Source organism: Python bivittatus, unplaced genomic scaffold (assembly GCF_059951505.1).
Source record: "Python bivittatus isolate LINGU-HERP-01145 unplaced genomic scaffold, Pbiv_v1 ctg000020_np1212, whole genome shotgun sequence".
In the NCBI taxonomy this organism is placed as follows: Eukaryota; Metazoa; Chordata; class Lepidosauria; order Squamata; family Pythonidae; genus Python; species Python bivittatus.
This window is the reverse complement of record NW_028277030.1, coordinates 59,805,296-59,826,946: the sequence shown is the minus strand read 5'-3', so window position 1 is coordinate 59,826,946 and position 21,651 is coordinate 59,805,296. Positions and strand designations below refer to the sequence as shown.

General features: G+C 41.0%; 2 protein-coding genes across 10 annotated transcripts in view; one reads left to right on the top strand and one right to left on the bottom strand.

Annotated features, from left to right (window-relative positions):
- LOC148217066 (uncharacterized) overlaps positions 1–16,926 on the bottom strand; it is a 24,033-nt gene extending 7,107 nt beyond the window's left edge. For 2 of the 9 annotated variants that reach the window (XR_015795900.1, XR_015795902.1), the window contains exons 1-2: positions 15,704–16,924; positions 11,198–12,504 (exon numbers count right to left, since the gene is read on the bottom strand). Coding sequence is in view for 1 of the 9 variants with exons in the window: in XM_088139414.1 (XP_087995540.1) it covers positions 7,934–8,056; positions 11,198–11,225; positions 11,578–11,649; positions 12,306–12,412 (330 nt within the window). In the remaining 8 variants the exon portion in view is untranslated. Of the gene's footprint in view, positions 1–3,833; positions 3,920–4,566; positions 4,687–4,907; positions 8,057–11,197; positions 12,505–15,703 lie in introns of those variants that run through there. The other 7 variants (XM_088139414.1, XR_015795905.1, XR_015795912.1 and 4 more) reach the window with 7 other exon arrangements.
- Positions 16,010–21,651, top strand: part of SLC22A16 (solute carrier family 22 member 16) — a 27,100-nt gene continuing 21,458 nt past the window's right edge. Inside the window, exon 1 of the mRNA XM_015889323.3 lies at positions 16,010–16,161. Within this exon, the coding sequence (XP_015744809.1) occupies positions 16,112–16,161 (50 nt within the window). The 5' untranslated portion in view covers positions 16,010–16,111. The remainder of the gene's footprint in view (positions 16,162–21,651) is intronic.

The window sequence follows — 21,651 nt, the reverse complement described above, 5'->3', positions numbered from 1 at the left end:
TAAAGTAAGAGCAGGTGGGCCATGACAGCAACTTCTACCCCTTCTTTGCCTAGCAAGGCAATCCTTTTCACCTGAGGCTATTCTGGTCTTTCCTCAAAACATGCTGCTTCACAATTAGACTGGAGCTCTGATAATGCTCTCCTAAAGCAACCTCTCTATGCAGGGGTAGTTCACCTGCATAAAACTCTAGCATGGGGACAATGCTCTTTAAAAAGGAGTAGGGCTCAGCTGCACAGTTCCAGCCACTATCTTGATTTTTTTACCCCCCCCCCCCCCGCCATTGCTTCTGTATTCTAGTGTATTCCTAGTGGCAGAATATCTATTTTTTTCACTAGATTCACACCTCCAGGAACCCGATTCCTCCTTTTATTTATTTTCTTTCTCACAACAACCTTATGATGTCAGTTGGTCTAATGCAGCTAACTGGCCCAGATCACCTAGTGAGCTTCCATAGCTGAAGATGGTCTTGAATGTTGTTTCAGTCATAGACCAACATAAAGTACAATCAGGAAAAATTATACCTGTTTCACTAATAACATTGCCACTTATAAGAGATAAGAGTTAATTAAAAGCTGGCACTGCTAACACAATAGTTTAATATTAAAACACTAAGATCTCTCTATGAAAAAAATCTTAATTTTAAATGCTAAAACTATGAACTAAAGGGGGGGGGGGAAGGCACCCAAGGTCACAAAAAGGTTGTAAAGACAGATGAAGATAAAAAATAAAAATAAAGGAAGGGTTCTCAGAAAGTTTACCCATGCTCAGTACCCTTAATTATCTGTTGACACATTTGAATTGCTGCCAAGAAAAATCTAGTGATGTTGTATGTAACAAATGGTTCCTTATCTGAGGGGAGAAAATCAAGAAAAAAACGTTTATTGTGTCAATAAAGGAAGAATAAAAGTTTCTCAACTACATCGGTAGCAGGGGCTGCATAGAAGCACATGGGTGATGATCTCAGTAGCATTTGTGCTGCGTGGACAGATTCTCATACACATGGGGACTCTGGTAAATGATCGATTAAGGAGGGTAAAACATCAAGCCTGGCTTTGAGAAAGGCTCTTTTATGGGCAGGAGAGGTTAAAGTAATTAAGTATCTGCCTGGTTCCCATCTGGAATGGGTTGGGTGAACTCTAAGTGGGCTGGAATATGGTTGACCTCATTCTGGGATTCTTTGTCTGGAACTCTTTCTCTAGTGATTCTTTTATCCTGAGTGTATTCCAAAAGAAGCAGTTACTTAAGTGGCAAGTTATAATGGGTAAGTTTCCCCAGAACTGCTTGTTGCCACAAAGATTGAAATTGGTCTGCCAGGAGTAATGAAATCAGTCCTTGCAGGACAAAGTGGCATTTGAGCCAATAGGTGGGTATTAACAGCCTTTACCTTTTGTTGCCCTTCTTCCCCTCTGAGCCTCACACTACCTACCCATCTAGGCACTTGAAAAAGGGTTAAAAAAAAACTGAATGACTTCAAGTGATTTATTGTGAAGGGCTGGTTCCATCTGAGCACCATAAATATTGAGCCAAGGGTTTGCTGTCAAAAGTTTCAGAGCTGCTTGTATGCGTTCCTTACCCTTTGTCCAATTTTTTTTTTTTTTGGTAATAGCTGCTGTACTCCTGTGTGCTTGTGAAGCAACACAATTAATGTGCATCTTATAGGCACTTCTAGACTGGAGTACTACCCCACAATATTTGAAGCTTTTAACCTGCTCAATTTCCTTCCCTTCAATGGCCCATTTAAATCTTTTGGGTTTCTTGGTAAAAAGAAACACCACTTTGGTTTCCTGGTCATTAATTACCAGTAAGTGCTCTTGGCAGAAATGGGAGAAACTTTGAGTATCTGCATAAGTCATACAGATGTTAATGAAAGGGCAGCCACATCAACAGCATATAGAAGAAGTGGAATATCCCTGCCAACAATCTTGTGGGGGTGGAAGCTTGAGTTGGCTAATCTGGCTACTATGGAGTTTAAATACAGGTTGAATAAGTTAGGGGCTAAGATGCAGCCTTGTCTAACTCCCTTTTGAATAGAGACTTGAATAGAGTCTTTAGACAAAAGAAGTATAGCAGATAAAAGTAGGAAAGTAGGAATGTAGCTGGAGCTGATAATACTGTGAATAGTGGTCCGCTTAGAAATTCAAGTTTTCCTGCTGTTTTAGAGCTGTGGTCTCTCCCACTACTTTTTCGGGGGGGGGAGTTTTTTTCTTTTTCCTTTTTTCTTCCTTTTTGCTCTTTCTGCACCTTGCTCATTTTTTTCATTCATTTGGACTAAAGTCAGCTCTTTGGCTCAACCAGTGCCTTTTACAACATCTGTTCTCCAAGCCATTGGAATGTTCTTCTATAGAAGAAGCTAAAACAAGCAAGGAAGCAAACTTGCATTTGAAGAGTGACACAGCTGTATTGGATGAAGCGTCTTTTGCTTGGCATGACTGGTCCAGATGCAGATTTTTTCCTAGAGTTACATGAAGTCATTTTAGCAGAAATTAGAAATCCCTATAGTTATCCATCATTATTTAGCAGATTATTTCTGAGGGTAAGAATGTTGTTTTTAGATAATGTCACAAATAACCATATATAGTCAGGGCTGCATCTAAATTTAACAACATTGAGAGCAGATCATTTGAAGTCAGTGGAGCAACTTAGTCATGACTAATCAAAACCTATCTGACTTCAATATGCTTGACTAAATCCAGATCCAACCCAAAATGTTCAAAACATTTTTCTCTTTCCCCATTCTTCACTATCAAACTTTCAAGTCTATGGCTAGAGATTCAGATCTTAATATTTGTTCATTATGAGCTAAAGTGGCTGGGAATGAATGACAGCAGCTCTTTGGACTGAATGTGGAAGGAGTTAAGTTATTACAGAGATGGGGAAAGTTGATTTTGCATTCAGTTCAGTTCTGCCAACCTGGTTAGAAGATCAGCTGCTTGGAACCGAAGGTATTTGGAAAGCGGCAGTTGTCCTTTAATAGCAAATTGTGATATTCTAAGACTGCTGACAGCACACATTTTGTGAGTATCTGTTGGTCTTAATGAGACCAGCTCCATTACAGAAGATGTGTCTGTATAAAGAACATATGAGCAATGTGTGCTGAGTTGGAACCAAGTAGCTTTGATTGTTTTTCTGGTTCTGTTTGCATAAAAAATTATATGTTGGGCTCTCAAGGCTAGTGTGTGTGGTTTTAAACTTTCTCACATGATTTTTGTACTCACCAAAGTACATATGAAACTCTTATAACTGCAGTGTTAAAAAGCACTAAATGTAAAAATAACTCCTTATTACTTGACTCACTCAACATTCACATTACTGTATAGTTTCAAACCCAAGACAGGTTATATAGAGTTTGGAAAAAGTATGAGTACCTCCCAAACCTGAAAGGAGTATTTTAAGTTCCCAGCATCTTGTGTAATATAGAAAAATATCAGAAGGAGTCTGCTAGCACCTTTTCCAACTAACAAATTTTATTAAAAGGCATAAGCTTTTGTGAGCAGCAGCTTACTTCATCAGATGCATAGAGATCTGATCATAGTGAGCTGAAGCTCACAAAAGCTTATGCCTTTAGTATAAATGTGTTAGTTGGAAAAGGTGCTAGCAGACTCCTGATTTTATGCCACCACAGACTAACCCAGCTCTCCTCCTACAATGGGTAATATACCAGTCCTGGTGGCTGTAAAGAGTCTGACCCAAAGCTACTCAAGTGTGGAACAATGCTTTGTGCCCACTGATGAACAGAGGAATCTTCCCTTACTAAACAGAGAACAACTGTTGAGAGGAAAAACAAGCACTAGGCATTTTCATTTATACCCTGTCAGGAATGTGAAAATATTTACCCTGTCTGAAAATATGCGTTTCATTCTCCCCTTCTTTTTTCTTTCTGGATCATGGAAACAGAACCTTTCTGCCCAACACTGAACATCTAAACACATTTAAGAAAACAGATTTATCTTTTCATTTGTAAAGCATGTTTTCATACCAATCTCCATCCTCAAATACTTACTTCCCAGCCAACAATATCTGGCCTAATTTGGGAATGTTTCAATTTCTTCTCTCATCTACTGCTTTTTTTACTACATCACCTAAGAGTTCTGGAAAGCTTGTACGTTTTTTGTTGGTCTTAATAAACACACAAGTAGTCCCTGGGTTAAGAACAGAGCCTATTGTAGCAAAATTTGAGTTAAATACACAATGGTTCGAGTTAATTACACAATACTACTTATGCAGTATTATACAATAATATTGTTCTGGCTTACATACAAATTCGACTTAAGGACAAACCTTGGGAATGGAACGCATTCTTAAACTGAGGACTACCTGTACTGCTCAAATGTGAATTTTGATTTTTTTTTTCATCATGGATTATCATACAGTACTATGCTTTTAATATGCTGATCATATAGATCATTATGTACTTGTAATATTCTGGTAAGGTATTTTTATGTTATACTTAAAAGAAAAAGCTGGATGGAATGAAAAACATCTGATTCAGTTTCTCCTGCTGTTCAGTCACCAGACTAGACTGCATTTTTAAACCTTCATTCAATGATAGCATTATGATTGCAGCCCAAGGAGTCTTTTATTAAAATTACAGGTGATTGGTCTAAGAGACTTGATGGAACAAGCAGCAGCTGTGGACCTCAGACATTCTCAGTGAAAGAGCCATCAGAGGTTGGATAAGGAGAATCTCTGAGGGGAAATAAGAATATTTGGAGAAATTCAGGAATTCAGCTGGAATACAGAGAGAATATAATTATATGTCATGAGTTCCTGGAAGACACCGAATTTTTTTCTTTGGAGATTTGAGTTGATTTGATATGCTGAATTTGCTGCTTGGAAGAGCAGTCTTAAGACTTCTGAAAACCCCAGGGTGCTCTCATCCCAAAGCAGCCATTCTTGTGCAGCATTGTCCCAGGAAGTTGTTGCTGCACGGGAAAGCAGAGACCCGGCTTTTCCTGCAGGTGTTTGGGTCCAGTTGAGCAGAGTCCCCTTTTGGTTGTTTTTATTATTGTGTTTGGTTGCTACTTTATATTCTGTATGCAGTATTGTGTTATGTATTGCATATGTTTTCTGTTATTTGGCTCTTTTGGCTTGTTTGTTTTTCTGTTGCCCAGAGGCACATCGTTTGAGTTGCGCAGCCTAATAAATCCAGGAACTAAATAAAATAAATAGATCATGACATTTTTCATTTCATTTGTTACCAGAAACATTTATTACCATTGTTAATATCTGCTGAGAAAAGAAAACAATTTCTCTCACTGGAGAAAAAAATCAGAAGAAGGTTGGTGGCACCTTTTCCTGTTGACAATGCTTATTTAAAAGCTTTTGTGAGCTGGATCTCGCTTTGTCAGATGCAACTGATCTGAAAGCTCAGGACTTTGAATAAAAATGTGTTAGCCAGAAAAGGTGCTACCGGACTCATTCTGATTTCTTGCTACCATAGACTAACCTGGCTCTCCTACAGTATCTCACTGGAGAAGAAAGTCATCAATTATTGTTATGCCCAGTGGTGAAAAATGTTTTACAGGATTCCAAAAAATGAAACAATTCCTCAGTATGGTGGAAAGAGCAATTAAAATGAGTAACTGGAGACAGTCATGAATGTGTGGTTAATAGAATCAGAATGGCTTGTAACTGTATGAAATATACAATCTCATTGTACCGATGTGCAAGCCATAAAATTAGTTGAATGTTAGTTGATCTCTTAAAGTTCTCCTGACGTTTGCTGATGCTGTAATTCCCTGCTTGGAGTAGAGCATCTTAACCATGGTCTGGAAACACTTATTTCCCATGTGTGTGTCTGTGTCCCACTGCTTTTCAGTGACTGAATTTGGCTCCAACATTTTTTTAACAAGTTCTTACATGAGCGAAGGTCAAACAACTCTTACAGAATTTAAAATACTTATTTTCCATGGGCTGGTGATGGAAGAAAACACAAAAAGCAAGTAGAAAGGAGGAGATGCTTTGACAAATTCAGGGCAGCAGGATAACAAGTTTAGATTACAGCCTGGGATAATATGGGGTAAAATTAGGACCCTGCCTGGTCATTCTATTGACACTGTAAATGTCTGGGAAAGAAAGGCAAAAAAAAAAAAAGAGGAGGTGGGGAAGAGATTAAGCAAACTCTTCTTCCTGTTCAAGAAAAAAAAAAAGACAAAGACTTTCTCAAGTTAAACCCAATTGCTTAGGTTCCCAGCCAAGTGAGGTCAGCCAGGTACTACCTTTTGCTAAGAAACATTCCTGGAAGGATTAAGTAGAGGAACCTGGAAACCTATCTGGTGATCTCATTCCTGCATGTTAAGGACTCCTGGTGGCCACATATTTAATATAAGTGAGAAAGATCTATGTTCTACAGACACAGAGCTCCTGTCAAGGATGGTCAAGTTACATTCTAACAACAGTAATATGTTAATAATTTAGTAATATAGCATTTTAGTGGTATATTTACCAGCAAGAAATAATGAGGTGGGAGAAAGGAAGAACTGCTTGATCAACTGGAGAGCATGCCTTTGCAATAACACAAGAGGAAATTAGCAGTTTTGCCCAGTTAGTTATCTGGAACAGGCTGCTATTACTTGCTGCTCCATGAAACTAGGGTTGCAATGGTAAAGGGGAACTCTGCCCAATTTAGACAGAGAAAGAGCATGTTTAAGTGATTCAGATTATGGGAGTCAATCCTGAAAATATTCTACACCCATGCCAAATTCTCTTCTAAAGCCAGCTGTTTTCTTGAGTCCCAACTGCTGCTTGTATGCAATCTCAAATAGTAGAAGCATCTGAAGCCCTTCTAGACCGTGATGCATTTAAAATTCAGACTGGCAGCAAAAGCAGTCAGGCTAATGAGGATCTGTTGGTGGTGATCAGTGGGGAGGGGAATTTGGTACCTCCAGCATCAGCAAAGTTGGATGACTTCTGATTTGCTGGACCTTTTCTGTGGATTGAATAACAAGCACCATCTGTCAATGACTCAAGGAATGAAACCAAAGAAAACTTGAGATGCAAAGCATTGTAAGTTTTTGAAATCCTGGTATATGTATTATTCTTGCACTCCTAAACAGTGTCAAAATGCAGACTCAACCAGGATGATTAAAGCCCTGCCCCTTTTTATATGTGTGCAATGCATGTGATACATGTTAAACAGGACAAAACCTTGATCACTTGGTTGCATCAGTCATTTTGATGTTATTGATGCCCTGTGATCTCCTCTTTTTCTCTCTGAGTGAAATAGTCTGCTGAATAGCTGGTTAGCTTTAGAATTTATATTGATTTGGAAAACTACAGTATGTCTATGCTCGTCTATTTGAAGAGAAGCATCTGCCTCTTCTTCTGTGATCCTATTTTAAGCCCAGAAATGTTCATTCAGTGTGCCAGTTACATTACCTCATTCTCCTCCACCCATAGAGTTGGTTAGGAGTGAATCTTTTCATTATAAGAAATGGCATGGCATTATCTCAGAGATAAGATATAGAAACTGGATAAAACTGGTTGCATGTCAGTGGAACAAATTCTACATTACTGTGTAAGATCTTCACATGTACCAAGTCACAAACTATGTATATAGTATATAGTGTGTGTATATATATATACACACACACACACACTATATATATATATTAGTAACCTGAGAAGAAAGTAAAATCCTCTCAGAAAAAGGTTTGCATAGGATCTTCACATGTAGCAAGCCAGAAACACACACACACATTCTCTCTTTTAGTAACCTGAGAAGGAAGTGAAACACTCTCAGAAAAAGTTTTGGCTCCCGACAGACAGACAGACAGACAGACAGACAGACAGACAGACAGACAGACAGACAGGCTATTCTAAGTAACCAGTTCCAAACATTTTCTTATTCAATTCAGGATCAATGGGTTGTTTTATAATGTTTTTTTTTTTATTGCAGATTACGCCAAAATATTCAAAAACTATTGCACATGAATTAAGGAAGCACAAAAATACAAAGACCAAAAAATGTAAAGAACCAGTGTTGACCACTGCAGGTTTTCATTTGCTGCAGAGCTGGATCAGCTATGGTAATATTCCTTGACAGCTGCCACAGAACCTGAAAAATTATTTAAGCCAGTTTAAGTTTGTTCTTGACAGATGGTGTCAGAAGGGGGACAGAAGCTACAAGGCTATGAACTTCTGCCAAACATTTGCTGCTCCTTGCTTGGCTTAGAACCCCTTTTAACCTTATTATATTCCCAACAGTGATAAAGGAGCACATGGAAAAAGCTTTATGGAATGGGCACTGTTGCACTTGGAGGAAATGTCTGATCTGTAATTTCTGAAGCCAATTCCTACTTGAAGCCTCCAGTTGGGTTCCCATCCAGAATGGAAATATCAGCTTGCTTCTTGGTTTTTGTTTTTCTGCTTTGCACTCTCTTATGGATATTTTTTTGAAAGGCAACACTTTGCCAGTTTAGGTTGGGAAGGGATTCCTTGTTTAAAAATGTATAACTTTACCAAGTACTTCCAGGAGTCTCCCTGAACTATAAGGTTTGCACCTGATGAGTTACTTGCCCCACTTTTCAGTGCCGCCTGTAACACAGTCTTTTCCAGCCTAGTGCTCTTCCGATGTACTGGACTTCTAAAATTAGGGAATCTGGGAGTTGAAGTCCAACATATCTGGAGAGCATCAAGTTGGAGAAGGCTCCTGGAGCACCTCCACTTCCAAGGCTGCTTTTCTTTTAAAAACACACATATGCATGTGGAAGAGATATGTACAGTGGTACCTTGGTTCATGAACTTAATTCGTTCCGCGACTCTGGTCACGACCCGAATTGGTTGCGACCCGAATCAAATTTTCCCATAAGATTCAACGTAAATACAGTTAATCCATTCTGACCCCTCCGAATTTGGTCGCCAACCGATTTTGGTGGTTGCGACCCGAATCAAATTTTCCCATAAGGTTCAATGTAATTATGGTTAATCCGTTCTGAACCATATGTTTTTTTTTTTAAACCACAAAAATATGACACAAAGTACAGTACGAAGAGAGAGAACGCTCGACACGACTTCTGGCGTGGAGGACAGGAAGGCAGGTGGGGAAGGGGTTATTGCTTGGAGGGAGAGTCCCCCTCCCTACAGGAAGCCACAACCATGTGTCACGGGAGGGAAAATGGCCGCAGATCCTGTTCATCACCCGATCCGGCGTTCGCGAATGGAAGCAAAATTTTGCGAACGGAGCTGTTCGTGATCAGAATTGGTCGTGAACAGAAGCGTTCGTGACCTGAGGTACCACTGTACTATAAGGGATGTAGGATTAATGCTTTCATAATTCAAACCTCTTCTCCTAAAACAGCTATTTGCCTGGCACAAACACATATTATTTGGGTAGATGTGCAATAGTTCAAACTCCAGTTTTAGTTCCCTACTTTAGCTGTCAGAGTTGGCTTAGCTTGGAAGGGTCCTTGAGCTTCATGGGCCTCTTCCTCCACCACTGCCTCCTACAATTGGTGCCAGGAGGTAACCCTTCTAAATTTCCCTGAATCACTCAGAACAATGTTACGCTGGGCATTCCTTCTGGAATTCTGTGAAATTTTAACTCAGGGAAAAGTTAGCATTTGTAATGCTCAGTTTAATGCTCATTTCTTAACCTCACATCTAGTTTAGCCTTCAAATCAGAGACCAGGGTACATAAAACAGAGAAACAAAGACAGTAGCAACAATAGAAGAGTTAAAAGAATACCACAATCTAAACTGAGATGTGAAAATTATAGTAGAAAACATCAATGGAAAATGTGAGATATGGGAAACAGAATGATGCAGGCAGTCTGCTAATCTAAAAGAGCTTTTCTCTTCTGTTGACTTGCTCCACATAGTTTTCTTGGCAATAATATGGCAATAGTTGCCATTGCCTTTTTCTAACTTGCCAGTCTAATCCCTGAGATTTCCTGGTAGTCTTCCATCCAAATACTAACTAGGTCCAGCCTTGATTAACTTTTCAAGCTTCTCCTAGCTCAGCTAGGTGCTACCACCAGGAAAAATCATCAAAGGCACCTCACATCTAGAAACCACCTATCCCTGGTCGTTTAGAAACCACTGCCTATCCCTGGTGGATAGAAACCACTTAGCCCCGGTGGTTTTTGCCTGTTCCACTAGATCCAGCAGAGTGGGTATGCTCCATGTCTCCTTGGTGAAGCAGTGTCACCTGGTGGGGCCTAGGAAGTGTGCCTTCTTTGTAATAGCGCTTGCCTTATGGAGCATCCAACCCCAGGAGATTTGGATGGTCCCAGCCCTGTTGGTTTTCTGGAAGGCCATAAAGACCTGGCTTCTCACCCAGGCACTGGGGCCAGGATGTTAACTGGGTCTGACAAGGGTGTGTGCAATATGTTGATAAAGTGTTTTTTACACTGCTTTGACATGATTCTTTTAACTGATTTTTGTTGTTCTTTTGTGGTTGTTTTCTGCTCAGATTCCATTGGTAGATGGGTGGCCATATACATTTGTTAAATAAATAAATATTCTGAGCTTTGCCAAGTTGCATTGGGGTTCTAGCAAAAAAGCACAGCCCCCCTCAAAATTTGCTTACATTTCTTAATTTTAGTAAGTGATTTAAATTGACTGGCCAACTCATTCGGTGCATATAACACCATTATTAGTGGTTAAGATAACCAGGATTTGTTGAAAATCCTCAATTGACTGGGTTTATGCAACATACTAAATTAGCCTTCCCTAATCTTGGCACTCTCCAAATGAATGGAATTCAACTCTCAGAATTCTTAGCAATACACATGACAGCTGCTGGAAGGCATCCAAGTTGAAGAAAATGTGCTGAGTCATAAATTGTGGTGTAACATCAATGGCTGAATTCATACAACAAAGTAAGCCAAACAGAAGCAAAGTACAAAATAGATCGTGGCCTGGTCTATGGATTTAGCTTGATCCATAGACCAGGCCATTCTTCTGACGATGATAAGAAATTATTGTAGAGAGAAACAGTAGTTCGATCTCCACTATGTTGTCATCTTAGTGAATATACTTCATAACCCAGCTTGAAAGCTACCAAGCAGAACTTCCTAGAGATATTTTTATTGCAATTTTTAAGCAGTTCCTATTTGTCCCCATGATATTTCAAGGAAGAAAAGATGGTAATTTATGAGGAATAAACAGTTCCATATTCAGATAATGCTTCTATGATTAAAGAAAGTAACATAAGATATTATAGGGTAAATGTGTTTATAATAAGCTGGGGACTCACCTTTAAGTAGAGTGGCCAGTTCAGTCTTCTGCAAAAGGAATTTGACATGCAGTTAATGAAAAACGAAATTAATAAAGGTCTTTTTTTCTTTCTCCACTATTGAGTAAAAGGCTCTCCATTCATCCTTATGATGGCAGAAAATAATGCTAGCATAAAACGTGCTATTCCTTTTGTTAGTCCTCAGTTCTGCCTTAGTTGGGTTTCTTCTGACTCCCTGCCAAATAGTGTGAGTATGCCATTCCTTGTAACCAAGATAATTAGTTTTCTTATCTCATTTGTGCCATCCTCCTCCAACATATCACTAACCACTAGGGACAATCTTGCCCAGTCCTGATTGGCATTTCAGCACCATGTGGGAGTGTCTGAATTTGGGAATCTACCTGGACTTCTCCAGGCTGGTTTCTTGGCTCCTCCTTCCATGTCCCATTGCAGCATCTCCCAGTTTAAATAATCTGAAATAAGGGAACAAATGAGGAGACACCAGGACAGAAGAGGGAGGTTGATCTTGCCATAATGATCCAAATAGATTGGTAACTGAAACTGAGTAACTGCTGGGCAAGCAGGGGTCTTGCTTCATGGGGGTCAGGGAGGGAAGTGATGGCAATTTACAATATAGAAACTGACAAATCAGCAACAACAACAACAAAAAAGTATGGCTGTTGCATCCAGAGGTAAAGATCTACAATGGCTATCACTTTGGAATACTATCAGAATGGAATTGTGCTAATAAGCCTCCCCTTTTGAAGGTGAAGGTCTGCTTATTGGAAGCCTAGGCAGAAACTGGTGTCAAAAATAGGTGGTATGGAGGTGAAAGGTATATGGGCAACAAGGGAAACAGAATGCTAATGTAGAGGCAAATCCCAGAAGAGCAATACTTACAGTGAAGGCTGGCTAATGACCAGAATGTGCCTGAATCTTCCAAATCTCCTAAAACATACTTCCAGTCATGCCTGCAACAGGTCACCTGACCTCACCTTCAAAAGAATGAGTGACAAAGCTTTCCAGATTTTAGAGATATTGAAACTGTGATGGGATAATGTTGGCTTAAGGAGAAAAGACTATTTTTATATTGGTACATTTAATGATAACTTAACAGAGTTTTACTCACGTGCTGGAGATGAGCTGAGGATATTTATGCAGGCAAAGGGGAAGACTGGGGTTGTCGGAGATTGTCCTGTGATAAACTGCAAGAGCTGGCAAGACCACAGTCCCCATTGTGTTAATCAGAGTCCTTTAATAGTTTTATTCCACGTGAAGCCCAACAGTGAGCTGATACCAGCTGATAGTTGGGCTCCCTTTAAATATACCTGCGCAAAACAAGAGCAAGGTTTGATAGATGGCTAAACCTGCTGGGCTAGTCTTCTGTCAAAATTTACCTCCTTCCCGGCCCAAGCCCACAATAAGGAGAGCAACTGATGGATATTTTTCCTGCTGGCTGATGAGATTTGGCTTTTTTAAGCTGATTCTGCATCAATAGTGTAAGGACAGTGTCACTCCTTGCTCTTGTTACTGAGGCAGAACAGAACTCTATAGTGAGTTCTACAGTGCCATTGATGCTGGCATACTTTTCTGCTAACTCAAGAAGGGAACAGGTGAATATTAACAAGGCCACAAGAAAGAGTCTATAGGAGAGCTTTATCCCAATGAATGTTTTTGATATTATATTGTTGGATCTTGGAAAACAAAAGTCTCCACAGCTCATTGCTGACTGAGCAACTGGGCACTTGAATTGAAACCCTTTTATGTCTAAATCAGAGAGAAAATAACACTCCAAGGAGAAACTAATCCTACTGTCACGTTGATCAAATGTTGAATGAACCTAAAGAAATATATATTTCTATCTTTACAAAAGAATTCACACTACAGACTTCATACCACAGACTTCAAGACTATTGTGTGACTAATATGGAGAGGGAGAATAACCCATGACCTAAAAGCCACATTTTGGGCCCAGCTCCATTTTTGCAATCCTCAAAGCACCTCCAAATTGTGCTGCTGAAATATGGCTCCCAAACGGTTAACTTTTAGCAGCACTATTTTTTTGAGTCCCCCTAATTTTAAGTTGCAAAATAGGTACTTCAAGCCATGACCTCGCAGGGGACTGGGGAGATTTTGTGATGGCTCCCTTACTACGGTTAGCATCATCCTCTCCTGTTTTGTGTGTTTTTTAAAATAGTTTTTATAGTTTTAATGAATGTATGTATTTATTGCTTCTTTTTAATTGGATGTTGTACGCCACCCAGAGTCACTCTCTTGTGAGGTGGGCGGCTATACAAATACAATACAATATAATCAATCAATCAATCAATCAATCAATCAATCAAAATCACTCGCCTAATTGCACCTGAAGCCCATCCATACACCTATGCACATGTCCCCAAAGCTAAAAAGCGTGGTCCCTTATTATAAAAATGTTGCCTGCCTAACTGGATGTTGTGCTCCCCTCCTGCAGGCACCACTTTGTTGCTGTCCCTTGTGTGAAAGGAAATGCAGTGAAGGGGGAGATCGTTAGGCATGGGCTGAAGTCCCCATTTTTCTATTCTCCATTGGCCAGGCAGTCAGCCTGTCCATGCCTCTTCCTTTTTTACCTAACCCCAGGAAGGAAGCAGTAATAGAGACACTCTCGTAGCAGCATAAAACTGCAGCACGGGGGTTTGAGAAGTGAGTCCGGTGGATCTGCCCTGAGTCAGCAAGAAGACTAGAAAATTTAGCCACCGACTAGGGCTTACCCTCCTGTCCCACTATCCCAGCCCAAGAATGCCCTACTAACTGTTTTAAGGACACGTCCTCATGACACAGCCTTGTATCATCTTTAGCCCATGTTTGTCTTTAGCTTTTCTGGTTTTAACATATTTTTCCTCTTCTCCCAACACAAGTCTTGCCAGGCAAACATTCAATGATGCCTCACTGACAATACTGACACATTCAGGGGCTGGAATCTGCCCAGCTCCCATTGGCCATTGTATGTTTCTGTGGGTATGCCCTATCCCTCCTCTCCAGTCACTCGGCACTCCTTCCATGCAACCTTGGCTTAGACTGGGCATCTGGTTCCCACAGAAGCATTTGCTCATGTAATGCTGGATGGCTGCCTGACAAAGCACCATTCATGCATTACACATGGACATAAGTCTAGTATTCTTTTGGAAGACCATTAGACCTATTTTTAACATCAGTTTCATGGTCTTTTGAAAGAGGAGCAGACCCTGTTAAAAAACAAGACTAGCACTCTCTGCGCAGAAGGCGAATTTAAATTTAAACCTATAAACTGAGAAAAAGAAGTACGGTCTGCCAGCTACATGTTGCTGGTTATTTTATTTTATTTTTAGAGGTTTTCCCCCCACCTTTATTATTTTTATAAATAACTCAAGGCAGTGAACATACTTAATACTCCTTCCTCCTCCTATTTTCCCTACAACAACAACTCTGTGAGATGAGTTGGGCTGAGAGAGTGTGACTGGCCAAAAGTCACCCAGCTGGCTTTCAAGCCTAAGCCGGGACTAGAACTCACCGTCTCCTGCTTTCTAGCCTGGTGCCTTAATCACTACACCACCCTGGCTCTCAAATGAGTGCATTATAGGTTTTCACACCTTCTTCTGACAAGCGTTTTCACCTAGCCATGCTGTCTACTGTTTATTTTATTGTGGAACAGGGTGTCCCTTTGCATATCCCGTGCTGAATACAAATGTCATTTGGTGTATTCCTCACAGCATGAGAGGCCCTTTTGAAGACATTCCCACCATCAGAAGCTCTGCTTCAAATATGCAGGAAGGGTTTTCTCCCATGTAGTTCTCAGGCTATGAAATTGATTCCAGGAAACTGTGTTCTCTCTCTCCCAATATCTAGGAAAATTACACCACCTGTTGCTAAGCTTTAGTTAATTAGTTTAATGATATTTATAGACATTGATTTTATATGTTACATGTTTAATTACATGTGTTGTTGTTATGGGTTTATTTTATATTTTGTATTTTTTAAAACTGCTTAAACTGCCTTGAACAGAGGCAGGATATAATTTAAACAATACATAAAATATATCCTAAATTCTGAATCTGGGTTAATGGAACACATGTGGGTATAACATGCTATATCCATACAAATCAATCATATTACAGCTTAATAAACAAATTTTAGGGTCTTCTGGACCTATGGACTTCCAGAATTCACAAAAATGGCCATGCTGTGTTGGGAATTCTGGGAATGGAAGTCCACCTATCTGGAGGACAACCAGGTTGAGGAAGAGAGGCTTGACACTAGACAATGGCTGGGTTCCCACAACATGCTGAACCACGAATTATCCAACCCCAGTTTAGTCCTCTCTGGTGAGTTTTGTGAATTCAGCTACTGAGTCAGATATTATGGCGCCAAAATTCAACTAAAAAAAACCAATGACCTTTTTCTTCTACGTTACATATGAAGTATTCCCAAAAGAGAACTCATTTTTCCACAAGAAATTTTAGAACCGCAGCAACAGCAGGCCCCCCTCAGTCAATCGGGCAGATTCCTCACCTCCACGGTAAACGGATTCGCCACTCCCCCTCAAAAAGGGGTGGGGGGACGCCAACGCGCCTTCGCAGCAGCAAAGCCCCTCGTTCTCACGTTTACCTTCCCAGCCCCTCCTTCCCTTCTCACGGGGCGACCTCTGCAGCGGCTGCTTCAACTGGAAAGGATGGGACTAGCGGTTGGCGACGGAGGCTCTGCGGGAAAGGAAGCGGGGGACTCGGCCGGCGAGCGCCTGGGGGTGGCACCCCGGCCGCTAGGGGTCGGGATATCGCGGCCCGTTCGCCCGGCTGAAGGGTCCATTGGATGGGAGGGTGAAGGTGACGCCCCTTCTCGACAGGCGGGCTCTGTGGGGCCGGAGGAGGGAACTTGCCATGGGACTCTGTCCGCCCCGCACACCGCCGCACGTCCCTCGCCATGGCTCGCAACTTCGAGCTCCTCTTCGAGTCCCTTGGGCACTTCGGCAGGTAGGCGACTCCTGTGCAGAGACCTGGAGGTAGAAGGAGCGCGCCGGGCGGGAGACCCGCTCTTCGCTCCTCTTTCTCTTTCTCTGCCGCCGGGAGTAACGAAGTCGGGTGGGGAAAGAGTCGGCACGGGACGGGGGCGCAGACAGCTCCGGAGCTGAGGCGCGCCCGAACTTCCTCTTGCTCTCCCTGGAGTACGTAGCCGCGCGGAAAAGGCAGGGGAGCTGCCTGGATTGGGCTCCAGGGTGAGACACGTGGCTGCCAGGGGAGACTGAGCTAGTCACTTCTAGCAGCGAGTCAACGCGTTGGCAGTGTTCCCACGACACCCTCACCTGCCTGTAGGTGATCCGTGGCCTTTGTAACCCAACGGTCTGGGTTCGCATGACCCGCTGGACGACAACGACGCCGGCTGGCTTGAGAATCAGTATCTCTTCGAGCACCAGCAGAGAGAGACCGCTGGGAGCTTGGTGACTAAATGGAGATTTTAGCCCGTGTGTCCCCGGTCCTAGCCCAACACGTGCTGGTGTCGCGACTGGGGCACCTTAACCCTTGAATTTCCGGATGAGGGAGGGAGGAGCGGCATTGGCTTTTGTGAGCTATTGCTCCCCGTCGTTAGAAACGGATAGTGGAGTCTCTGGCGATCGCGTCTATCTGGTGGGAAGCCTTGGATTTAAGCTTGGTCTGTAGTTATGACTGGGGTGGCGATGACGATGATTACGCAAATCGAAGGCTGCTTTTTTTACGGAAAATTCCTCCCTTAAACTGGAAGATACAGTTGTAATAATTATTCTGCACATGCTGGAAGGAATGATTTGTGCCCTTACATCAAGCTGGGTAGAACTGAGGTTAGGTAGCAGTAGAAACTATCGTTTGAAGTAGATACTGGAGGTTCTTCGACTTTAAGTATTAAAGCCATTGGGAGTTTGAAATACTCAGCCCTTGAGTGTATGGCATGGGAGTATGACTAAGTATGGGTTGGTATAGTAAATCTCATCTATTTGTGGGATATGCCCTCATCTGTAAGACCCACCCACATATCTGTGTGTAATAACGTTTGTTTGTAGCCTCAATTCTTAGTAAGATTGAGTTCTACAAAATTAAAATCTGATGGGCAGCTTCCCTATAGTTGAATGAATAATAGGACCGTGATAAACTGTTGATGTTTAATGAATGGATGCTCCATCTGTAGCAGTATGGTTGGAGCAAACTGCCAGCAAGTTTAGTGCATTTGATTTCCTAGAGACAGCAAGGGAGGGATAGCTATAAGTCAAGCTCAAAATCAGGAGGAATCTGGTAGCATCTTTTCCGACTAACCTTTCTGGACTAATTGGATTCCTTCTGATTTTGGGCTACCCTAGACTTCACAAGGCCCTCCTCCTGCAGTGTCTAAAGTGAAGATGCTTCTTTGGGAAGAGGAGAAGCACACTTCTGAACATGCTTGTTTTTTTAAGAGCCTACATACTTTGACACTGTCTTGGAACAGGGCAAGCATAATGAAGAAATAAATTGTGCAAATATTTCACACCTATTAAGCTTCCACACACTATCCAAAGTAACAATAGGTTAAGAAATTTAAAATTAGCACAGAGCTGAAATGGGAGGGTGCTTTGCAGCTCTGCTTCCAGGGGTTGGTTGCATTGGTTTTATGTACAGAGAAAACATGTATTTGTGCGAGCCAGAAATAATATTTTACCTGAAGAGATATAGATGTGAGAAATAGATAACCTCTGAACTGAGAAGACTACAAGTCAGTGAAATGTACTTGGTTTTGTATTAAGAACCGGGTCAGCCAACCGGAGGTCAGTGTGAAATAGTGACTAAGCTGAGTGGAACTAGACGCAAAAAGTTACCTGTTGCATGAGTACACACATGCACACAGTCTGTTCACCCAGTACAAATATGTGCCAAAGTTCCTACTTATTTATTGGTGCACAAAAATCAGTTTAATGCTTTTCATTTGCATCTGAGGAACACTGACTAAAAGAAAATACAAAACAGCTACAGCAAATACAAAATAGACTATATTTGCTAAGTTAGCCATGATTTACTTTTGTTTTCTGGCTTTGCACAATATACTAGACCAGTGTTTCTCAACCTTAGCAACTTTAAGATATGTGGACTTCAACTCCCAGAATTCCCCAGCCAGCATGAGTTGAAGTCCACATATCTTAAAGTTGCTAAGGCTGAGAAACACTGTCCTAGACCATAAACCAACTGCACAGTTGGATTTACACAAAATGCTAAACTAAAATATGATGGGCTAGTTTGTGGTTTCATGTACTGTGGAAACAGAGCTTGTTTTTAAACTTGAAGTTTTATTTGCAGTATTAAACTGTTGAGAATCAAGAATCATCTACTGGTGGCTTAGTCTTTGCCTTCCTGCGCGCTGCAGACTTTTTTTTTTCCTTCTCTTTTCCCCTCCCTGGCCAAATAGGGTGAAGGAGATACATGTTCCAATTCCAAGAGCAAATACTGGAGCATGGATTGCACACAGACAAACACACACACACACACACACACACACACAAATAATAGTACTTATTCTGTGTTCTAGTTTGGCTACAATATTTGTTCCAGCTGAATATATATCATTATCTGGGATTGATCAATTATGTTTCAAAACTTAAGACCCAAAACAATGTTCTTAAGAGCCACTGCTGAGAAACTGTTTACTTCCTTTAGTTTATGTATATATTTCAAAGTTTGGTTATTTTTGTATAGTTAATATATTTGATTTTTTATGGTAAGCAGATGAAGTCACGTTGAATTTAGAAGGAACCTACTCAGGTAAGAAAGAAAGTTATAGTCTGGTTATGTCTAAGGGAATTGATTCAGAGTAAATGATGGGATGTTTGAAGTTTTTCACTGCAGAAAACATGCTGAGAGGAAAACAAGATTCTTGACTGATAGATGATATAGTTTTATCTACATTTCATGATACAACTGAAGGTATTGAAATTTCAATATAGTATGTACAGATATATGACCTCAAATCAGAATATTTATTTTAATATTCCAGAGAGCCAGAGTAATCAAGACATTACACTGATTTTAGCTGATCTACTCTTAAGGATGATTAAATCTGGACCCACCCATATTTGCACTATGTAATAATATAAACCCAAGAAAACATGGTTAACCAGGTGAAAACAGAAGGAAAGTGACAGGCCTTCAATTCAAGCCTCTGCTTGCCCTCTTCATTGGTGGTCTGCATAGCAGTTAGGCAGAGGCTTTCCCAACCTTCAGCTTCTAAGTGGTGCTCGGTTACAAGTTCTGTCTCCCCAGGTAACAGGCTTACTTACTTACTTACTTACTTACTTACTTACTTACTTATTTATTTATTTATTTATTTATTTATTTATTTATTTATTTATATGGGAGCCAATTTGGTGTAGTGGTTAAGGCACCAGGCTAGAAACCAGGAGACCCTGAGTTCTAGTTCTGCCTTAGGCAAGAAGCCCGCTGGGTGACCTTGGGCCAGTCATTCTCTCTCAGCCCTAGGAAGCAGGCAATGGCAAACCACTTCTGAAAAACCTTGCCAAGAAAGCTGCAGGGACTCGTCCTGGCAATTGCCAGGAGTCAAAACTGACTTGGGAAAAAAAAAACTGTTTTAAGGTACTAATGATTTCTCCTGGTTTCCTTTTAGTATAGTTATGATAAAGATTAAAAACATATAGCATAAATAAACTCCTGCTTTTGAAAATTGCTTTCTTTCTTCTCTTGTTGCCTAAAAAGAATTGGTTGGAACTTGAAACTCAGAATTGGTTTATATATCATAATAAACTTTATATTTAAATTTTCTCCAATTATGAAAGTTAGATACTATAAAATGTACACATACAGATAAGATTCTATTATCTTTAAAAAATCCTATCACAAAATAAATTTTAAAATACATTAAAGAATTAATTGGCTTTTATATATGTAATAGATGTTTCATTGGGACTTTTGCAATCTAGTCAGAAATAATGCATTTACAGTCAGGTCCAGAAATATTGGGACATCGACACAATTCTAACATCTTTGGCTCTATACACCACCACAATGGATTTGGAATGAAACAAACACAATGTGCTTTAACTGCAGACTGTCAGCTTTAATTTGAGGGTATGTACATCCAACTCAGGTGAATGGTGTAGGAATTACAAGAGTTTGCATATGTGCCTCCCACTTGTTAAGGGACCAAAAGTAATGGGACAGAATAATAATCATAAATCAAACTTTCCCTTTTTAATACTTGGTTGCAAATCCATTGCAGTCAATCACAGCCTGAAGCCTGGAACGCATAGACATCACCAGACGCTGGGTTTCATCCCTGGTGATGCTCTGCCAGGCCTCTACTGCAACTGTCTTCAGTTCCTGCTTGTTCTTGGGCCATTTTCCCTTCAGTTTTGTCTTCAGTAAGTGAAATGCATGCTCAATGGGATTCAGGTCAGGTGATTGACTTGGCCATTGCATAACATTCCACTTCTGTCCCTTCAAAAACTCTTTGGTTGCTTTTGCAGTATGCTTTGGGTCATTGTCCATCTGTACTATGAAGCGCCGTCCAATGCGTTCTGCAGCATTTGGCTGAATGTGAGCAGATAATATTGCCCGAAACACTGCAGAATTTGTCCTGCTGCTTTTGTCAGCAGTCACATCATCAATAAATACAAGAGAACCAGTTCCATTGGCAGCCATACATGCACACGCCACGACACTACCACCACCATGCTTCACTGATGAGGTGGTATGCTTAGGATCATGAGCAGTTCCTTTCCTTCTCCATACTCTTCTCTTCCCATCCCTCTGGTACAAGTTGATCTTGGTCTCATCTGTCCATAGGATGTTGTTCCAGAACTGTGAAGGCTTTTTTAGATGTCGTTTGGCAAACTCTAATCTGGCCTTCCTGTTTTTGAGGCTCACCAATGGTTTACATCTTGTGGTGAACCCTCTGTATTCACTCTGGTGAAGTCTTCTTTTGACTGTTGACTTTGACACACATACACCTACCTCCTGGAGAGTGTTCTTGATCTGGCCAACTGTTGTGAAGGGTGTTTTCTTCACCAGGGAAAGGATTCTTCGGTCATCCACCACAGTTGTTTTCCGTTGTCTCCCGGGTCTTTTGGTGTTGCTGAGCTCACCGGTGCGTTCCTTCTTTTGAGAATGTTCCAAACAGTTGTTTTGGCCACGCCTAATGTTCTTGCTATCTCTCTGATGGGTTTGTTTTGTTTCTTCAGCCTAATGATGGCTTGCTTCACTGATAGTGACAGCTCTTTGGATCTCATCTTGAGAGTTGACAGCAACAGATTCCAAATGCAAATTGCACACTTGAAATGAACTCTGGGCCTTTTATCTGCACATTGTAATTGGGGTACTGAGGGAATATCACACACCTGGCCATGGAACAGCTGAGAAGCCAATTGTCCCATTACTTTTGGTCCCTTAACAAGTGGGGGGCACATATGCAAACTGTTGTAATTCCTACACCGTTCACCTGAGTTGGATGTACAT